Raw genomic sequence first — 8,563 nt, forward strand, 5'->3', positions numbered from 1 at the left:
TTTACATCAAAGATCCGTGAGATGCCGCTCAGTGATTTGGATCTTTCAGACAGCATGACATCCACACATTGGTGGCCAGAGCAGGGTTGTGCACTTTTACAGTTGATGTTGTTGGTGTCTTTCCATCAGAGTGAGGAGCTGGTGTGCAGGCGGAGGGGAGATCCTGAGAACCCTCAGCTGTCCAAAGATGGGGACTTTTTGCTGGGGGGAATATTCTCTTTCCATAGCAGCTGGAAGAACAGGGAAAATACCTACACAGAAAAACCCACACAACTGCAGTGTACCACGTAAGTTATCCCAGATAATTCTTATGTCCTTTGCCCTTGTTTTGTGTATTGGTGTTATTAAGTCCATGCTATTGTCTCTCTTCTGTTTAATTTACTTACCATTTGTAAATGCTTGAAAAAAGTTTGAATTTCAGAGAGTTCCAGTTTGCTCAGTCTATGCTTTTCGCCATTGAAGAAATTAACAACAATACAGACCTGCTGCCTGGAATCATTCTGGGCTATGAAATCTATGACACTTGTGGTTCCATGGCCAGAAGTGTAAAAGTTGCACTTGCCTTGAACAATGGTAATGACAATGTGTCTTCAGTTTCCAATGCTTCCTGTACCAGACCAGCACAAGTGCAGGCCATTATGGGAGAAACTTCCTCCTCTCCAAGTACAGCAATAGCTACCGTCATTGGCCCATTTCATATCCCTTTGGTGGGTATGACTGTATTAAACTCTATTTGTGAAAATCGATGATAATACCACTTGATTTTCAGTTGGCTAGAAATTAATTTCTACAACTATTATTTTTCTTTTAGATCAGCCACTTTGCCACATGTGCTTGTCTCAGTGATAAAACCAAGTACCCATCCTTTCTCAGAACCATTCCCAGTGACTACTACCAGAGCAGAGCACTCGCCCATTTGGTCAAACACTTTGGCTGGACGTGGGTCGGAGCTGTTAGAACCAATGATGACTATGGCAATAACGGCATGGCTACATTCATTGAAACCGCACAACACCTTGATATCTGTGTGGAATATTCTGTATCCTTCTTCAGAACAGACCCGGCAGACAAGATACAAAAGATAATTGACACGATCAAGGCTTCCACTTCAAAGGTTATAATTGCTTTCATGTCACACATGGACATGGATGTCCTTATTCATGAGTTTTCCCACCATGACATGACTGGATACCAGTGGGTAGGGAGTGAGTCCTGGATTTTTGACTCTCAAATTGCAGCAATAGATGAAAAACACATCCTGGATGGAGCTATAGGCCTTTCCATCCCCAAAGCACATGTCAGCGGCCTGAAAGAGTTCATGCTGGATGTGGAACCACTCAACTCATCCAATAGTGAGTTGTTTACAGAATTTTGGGAAGCATTATTTAGCTGCAAGTTCAATAATTCAGAATCAACAGCGATTCAGAGAGTCTGTACTGGACATGAGGATGTAGCTGGTGTGCAAAACAGCTTCACTGACATGTCACTCATGCCCATCTTTAACAATGTGTATAAAGGAGTGTATGCAGTGGCCCACGCTCTTCATCACATCCTCAGCTGCAATACAACATGTGACAGCAGTGTGCAGCTAGATCCATTCATGGTGAGTTTAATAAAGGCAATACAATTATAATTCTGCTAAGAATTGACTGTAAGTGAGAATACTGTTTAGACGAAGACATCTATCTGTCACTGGTATTGCTGGAGAATGTTGTTCAATCAATTAATCAATTATAATTATTGTCAGATTTTACAGCACATAGGAAAGGTTCACTTCAAAACCAAGGAAGGAGATGAGGTTTACTTTAATGAAAATGGAGATCCAGCTGCAAAATATGAAATTATCAATTGGCAGCCAAGAGGAAACAGTATTGTAGACTTTGTCAAAGTTGGTCTTTATGATGCATCATTACCTGAAGACAAACAATTGAATCTGCTAAATAAGTCTTTAATCTGGGCACAGAACTCACTGCAGGTATAACCAATACAATCATTAATTGGATTGTTTTGTTGTTTTTAACAGGAACCTTTTAAATCGTTCATAATATTTGCTTTAGTTTGTCATAATCAGAATCAGGATGGATTTCTTTTTTCATGTTGCTTCTGTTCATGCAGGTGCCAGTGTCCGTTTGCAGCAAGGAGTGTCCCCCAGGCACACGTAAGGTTCTCCAGAAAGGAAAACCTGTTTGCTGCTATGATTGTGTAAGATGTGCAGAGGGAGAAATGAGCAACAGCACAGGTTAAGTACTTTTTGATGAAGGTTTTTAACTTTCAAAGATCAAAGAGGGTTGGAGATGGGGCACGTGAAGAAATGGAATTAGAAATTTTAGATTACATGTCTTTGACTGTACAGACCATATATAATGTTTATTCAAAGTAAGTACAACATGGGCATTTCAGTCTGTGGGATGAGAGAATGTCTAATTGTAGCTTGTCACAGAAGAAAATAAAATATAATAAAATGGAATTGATGGTGGTACATTTTGGTAAAATAACAGTTTGTGCAGCCTCTTTGATCTGATCTGTCATCGTCGTGACAGTGATACACATTGGCAGAAAAATCCAAGTTATGAAATATTTTGACAAACCTGTGCTTCTCCGAACTCTTTCCTCAGAAGACTTCCACAATAAAGTTAAAAAGCATCTGATACAAAAGATGTGGTAGTGTAGTAATTGCAGTTTCGTTGGTTGGCCTCACTTTTCAGACCAGCAGGTGCTGCATGGTTTGAAACTAATCAAATGAAGTGTTGTAACATGATTCAGTTATAAGAAAAGAAGACCGGGACAAAAGTAAACATTTACTATAAGTGGTTTTTGGTGATAGCAGGGATGGGATAGAGCTAGATAACTGTTCTTAAAAATAATTATATCTTCTTTCAAATTAAAATTTAAAAACTCCTAGCTGTTGTTTTAAGCTTTGATCTATAAAAAATAATCCTCTAATTTTGGGTCAAAAAAAGAGAACTACCCTAAACTGAAAGACTAACATCTGCTTCAATATTCATTTGCAGATTCTATCACTTGTGTGCGATGCCCCCTAGAATCCTGGTCGAATGAAAAAAGAGATGCCTGCATAAAAAAGGATGAAGTGTTCCTATCATATGAAGAAATAATGGGAGCACTGCTCACTGCAGCCTCTTTATTTGGAACATGTATGACTGCTGCTGTGGCATTCATTTTCTTCAGATACAGGAAAACTCCTCTTGTGAGGGCCAACAACTCTGAGCTTAGCTTCCTGTTGCTCCTGTCTTTGACTCTGTGTTTCTTGTGCTCTCTGACCTTCATCGGCCGACCCTCTGAGTGGTCTTGCATGCTGCGACACACAGCATTCGGCATCACTTTTGTCCTCTGTATCGCTTGTGTTTTGGGGAAAACAATAGTGGTTTTAATGGCGTTTAAGGCAACGCTGCCAAGCACAAATGTGATGAAGTGGTTTGGACCTGCACAGCAGAGACTCTGTGTTCTGGGTTTCACCCTTATACAAGTTGTCATATGTATGCTCTGGTTGATAATTTCCCCTCCTTTTCCATTTAAGAACTTTAAAGAATTTAAAGACAAAATCATTTTGGAGTGTGCTCTTGGCTCAGTTGTGGGCTTCTGGGCTGTTCTTGGGTACATTGGACTTTTAGCACTGTTGTGTTTTATTTTTGCTTTTCTTGCTCGAAAACTGCCTGATAATTTCAACGAAGCCAAATTTATAACCTTCAGTATGCTGATTTTCTGTGCAGTCTGGCTCACTTTCATCCCAGCTTATGTCAGCTCTCCTGGGAAATTCAGCGTTGCCGTGGAGATTTTTGCCATTCTTGCATCCAGCTTTGGACTGTTAATTTGTATCTTCATCCCAAAATGCTATATTATATTACTGAAACCAGAGAAAAATACAAAAAAGAATATGATGGGAAAGGGGTAGCCAAAATCATTATGGAATCAGAAAGTCACATGGTGGCAAATGCATTTTAAATGGTGTAAGAATTCATACATGTTCATTTTTAATCAGACTATCAATGCATCTTTGTTTGTGTATAGTTGTAACAAATGTGTGAGTGAACTATGGACAGGGGGCTGTCCTGGCCTGAGTAGATGGGGGTCCTGCTCCGGGGCTTTATAGCCGTGGTGTGGGCCCCTCTCCTGTCTGGGTCGGGGGGGTCTCTGCAGCGGCGTCCCCTGTAGTTGTGGGCTTGGACGGCTCTCGTGTGGATGGTTCCATAGGATGGTGTTTCCTCACCTGGTCTATCGGTGCTCAGCCATACTCCATTTTTATCACAAGGGTGGGGGTGCCGGGTGTGTATGCATCTGAATAGTATGATGTGTGTATGTGTGTGTAGGTCGTATGAATGAGGGTACGGGGAGTGGGGGGGGGGTCAAGAGAGATTGTTTCTTTTTACTTATTAATGTAAAGCACTTTGTGTTGTGCTATATAAATAAAGTAAAGAAAGGATTTAAGTCTGATTTCACATTAGAATAAACATCTTCAATCAGTCATTAATGTGGACTTTGTCTTCATGCTGTTTTAATTTCAAAATCTGTTCAGCTCATTTCACTTCTGTTAAATAATTAATATTTCTTTTTCTATCCATTTGTTCACACTGTCCTAACTATATTCAATTCAATTCACTAAACTTCATGTATCCCCCAAGGGCAATGGTTGCCCATTGCTATGCCCACCCAAACGTGCGTCCTGCCCACCCAATCAAAGTTATGGGGATCCTTTTTAATTTTTTATAATTTAAATTTTTTATAGATATAAAAAATATCACAGAATATCTGTACCGTTTCTGATTGGGTGGGCACTGCGCATCATTTTTAGACACAACAATGAATGCATACCGCAAAAGTTGTGTCTCGGCGGAGGGACCCGACGTCCCAGCAAAATGAGCACAACAGAGAAGTGTCCAGAACAGCACACAGAGCACACACTGAAGGCTGATTTATGGTTCCGCGTTACACCAACGCAGAATGGTGCGCATTGCCGCGTAGCCTACGCCGTAGGGTATGGCGTACCATATATAAAGTAACATATAAAGTGGTCTCCCCCTGCCAAGGAAAGCAACCAAATTCTGCAGTGTCTGTACAGCCACCCGGATGAGCCATCCAGTCTGATGTGGCTTCTACGAGCCATTGTTAGATAAAGAATAATTTAAAATCAAACTGAATATGTAAACTCCATGTGCTGATTAACTAAATCTTTCTGTATGTAAAACTAATGTGCATTACTCTGACTTTTTCACTGAGAGTACCATTCTGTACCAGACACAGATAAGAGAGGCCCCTGAGCAATAAAACAAGTTGGGCTATCTCCCTCCCCTTTTTTCTAAGGTAATAAACTAATCACACCCGCACAGAGGGCCAGATCTCAGCAGGACAATTGAACAAGCAGGCTGCAGAGCCCGCTCTGCTGATCTCCCTTGGCAAAAGTAATATTTTTAATTGTATTCCAGTTTTGTGTCTTTATTTACCTTTTCCAGCTCAATCAACGAACCCGGGGTGATTAATTCGATTACAACACCATTCAGATTCTGCGCCTGTCATTACGTAACAACGGGCGCGATTAACATTGGTCGGCCTCTGATGCGTGAAACCACGCCCAAAACTAACTCCGCCAGCCGGAGCTTCCGCCATTTTTTCATAGCGGTGTATCGCGTCATTCAGGCAGCCAATCAGCACAGTGCCTCATTATCATAGCCTCCCCGCCCACTCAGAATCCCGCATAGATAATGAGCTTAGAGAATGGGATGATAAAGGCATGGCTCAGAGGCTGAATTTCTCATTTATTTAGGAAAAACAATCAAAAGCTTGTTTTTAAGACATTCATGCGCCTATTTATTATAGGTATTAGATGCCATAATAGGTCCCCTTTAAAGGGGACCTATTATGAAAAACAAGTTTTTTCTTGTTTTAACATATATAAAGGGGTCTCCCCTCACCCTGCCAACTCAGGAAAGATGATACCCCATGAAAATCTGCAAGGTCTGCTCCCCCCCACCTTACAGAGTCCACCAGTGTCATGTGGTTTCTGTGAGCCGTTTGGATTTGTGCATTTTCTTTACGTCACCAAAATGCAAACCACGCCCTCGGTCTCCTCCGCTGCTGAAACCACGCCCACAACCAGCTCTGTCCGCCCGCTCGAGCTTCAGCCATTGTTTACAAGCGGTGGCTGTTTGAACAGCGAGGGAGAGTAGAAATGAGGTTTTGCATCGACATTTACCTTCATAAAAGGATCAGATCCCACAGCACGGACCCGGCAACTGCACACGAGTCAGCGGTAAGATCCTTTTTTTTATCTAATTTATATTTGCATGGGCTAAGTATTTAGCTTAGCTCCGGAGCCCCGGCGCCGCATACGGAGCTGTCGGAGCTGCTCACGGACCGGACCGTCGAGGACCTCCGGGTTCGGAGCTCCGAGCCCGGAGATCCGAACCCGGCTCCGGCGGGCCGGCTCCCCCGGGCTCGGGGCTCTATTAGTACCATAATACATTTTTCTTCTGTGGTTTCAGATCTTCCAAGCACCTGGAGCTGTTCACATTCAGAAGACGCGCGGTCCTTCCTTGAACCAGCAATAGTGCATACATTTTATTTATATATTTTAACAATAAAGTTGCCATTTGTGAAAATTCAGTGTTGTGATTTCTTTACAGTTACATGATTCATTTGTCTTGTAACATAAGAAGTGAAATGATGAGGAATTGGAGTAAATAACCATGGTGTACCTGTTTAGAATTAAATTCAATCTTCCTGTGTGAATTAGTGTGCAGACGAGGTAACTAAAGGCTGATTTATGGTTCCGCGTTACACCAACGCAGAGCCTACGGCGTAGGGTACGTGTTGATTTAACGCAGAACCGTGGACACGCTTTGCTACGCAGCAGCTGCACTTCTCCCCGGAGCGACGCTTTGTCTCCTCCCCTGCTACACGTCATTCAAGCAGCCAATCAGCACATAACAGATAACACATAACAGAGCCTCATTATCATACCCCCCCCCCCCTTCCCTTAGAATGGAGCACAGAAAAAGGGGTTAGAAGCGGTAAAACTATAGACACGGCCCACAGGCTGAATTTCTGATTTATGTAGAAAAAACAAGCTTTAGATTGTTTTTAAGACATTCAAGGCCTGTTTAAAATATACATTAAATGCCATAATATGGCCCCTTTAAGCCATTCTCATGAAGTTTGTTTGTTTTGTTTTGTGTTTACAAACTTCATCCCATGCAGAATGTGGTAGCAGGATGACATCTTTGTTGAAACTGGCATGGTGCTGGGTGTTAGGAAAGAAAAAAAGCAAGAGTGCACTGTAATTGCATGTTGTCAGTAAGACAATGTTTTTGTTTTTTGTACATATTAAATTGGTGAATAATTTCACCTTAATATATGGGTAAGCTTATGTTTCACTTTCAGATGATTGCCTGGAAGTGGAGCAATTCTAAAGCCTGGAATACACTGTACAATTTTGTAAACGTACTTGTTTAATGCCAACTCACACTGTATGAGTAAATCAGCCATGATGTGAGGCACAAGTGTAGCAGTTGTGAAATGGTTGCATGGTGCTGTCATCCTTCAGCCTATAAGCAACCATTTCACAACTGCTACACAAGCTCATGATTTCTGTGGTCACACTGTACGGTGCGATCCTTGGGTACGACGTCATGCAATGCTCACACTGGCATTAAACAGGAAAATTTGCAAAATTGTACACTGTATTCCAGGCTTTAGAATCGCTCCACTTCCAGGCAATCATCTCAAAGTGAAACATGAGCTTACCCGTATTAATATGAAATTATTCACCAACTTATGTCCAAAAAAGTCAGCAGAACAAAAATACAATGGATTTTTTACAGGATAGGCAATGTGTCTCATAATCCAAAAGGAATGAATAAAAGGAAAGGAGAAAAAAAAAGTATTTTTTTTTTCCAAAACAACCTGAGCTTTAAGAACATGCATGCTGTGGTGTCATGAATGTAGAAAAATTGATATGACCAAATACATTTCGCACATATGGTTAACACAAAAAAAATATTATTACGTTGTGTTCTTTTAGGTGTTGAAGATTAGAGGAAAGATAATCAAGGCTCTAACTATGATATAAAATATTATTTACATTATTTACAAAAATTGCCCACTAGCCCGGTATGTCTGTCATGAAAACAGCCTGTGTTTGCAGTGAGGCAGAGAGCCACAGTACAACCCTGACATTCACATGAGGTTCACAGACAATTTTGTGAATGTTTTCTGACGTAAACACAGGTTCTCCTTCATCTCAGGCCCATTTAGTGGCCTCAACTTGCATAAAATGCATAGGCTACATGGTAATTTACGCATTAGGCTATTTATTAGGAACTGCGGTAGATTTAGGGGAGATTTCTGAATAGTGATCACACACGGCGCTCGACAGTGCGACTGTTTTGCTCGCATTTGCGAGTTGATAATTTGCAGTGCGAATAGAAAATTACATTCAGTCATCAGTGCGACTTCGACAGAAACTGTTGTAGCCTGCATCTTTCCGAAGCGGAAAATGAGAGCGATGTAAGTTAGGACAATTCTTTTTTTTAATGAAAGCGGGGCATTTCGG

At 41.4% G+C, this 8,563-nt stretch overlaps 1 protein-coding gene across 1 annotated transcript; it reads left to right on the forward strand.

Annotated features, from left to right (window-relative positions):
- The first annotated feature begins 443 nt into the window (after nucleotides 1–443).
- Nucleotides 444–7,309, forward strand: LOC133442536 (extracellular calcium-sensing receptor-like). Its single transcript, XM_061720544.1, has 6 exons — nucleotides 444–707; nucleotides 812–1,603; nucleotides 1,748–1,975; nucleotides 2,116–2,239; nucleotides 3,012–3,225; nucleotides 7,264–7,309. The coding sequence occupies exons 1-6, from the start codon at nucleotides 444–446 to the stop codon at nucleotides 7,307–7,309; spliced, it is 1,668 nt and encodes a 555-aa protein (XP_061576528.1).
- Nucleotides 7,310–8,563: the final 1,254 nt, after the last annotated feature.

This window comes from Cololabis saira, chromosome 4, assembly GCF_033807715.1.
Source record: "Cololabis saira isolate AMF1-May2022 chromosome 4, fColSai1.1, whole genome shotgun sequence".
Classification (NCBI taxonomy): domain Eukaryota; kingdom Metazoa; phylum Chordata; class Actinopteri; order Beloniformes; family Belonidae; genus Cololabis; species Cololabis saira.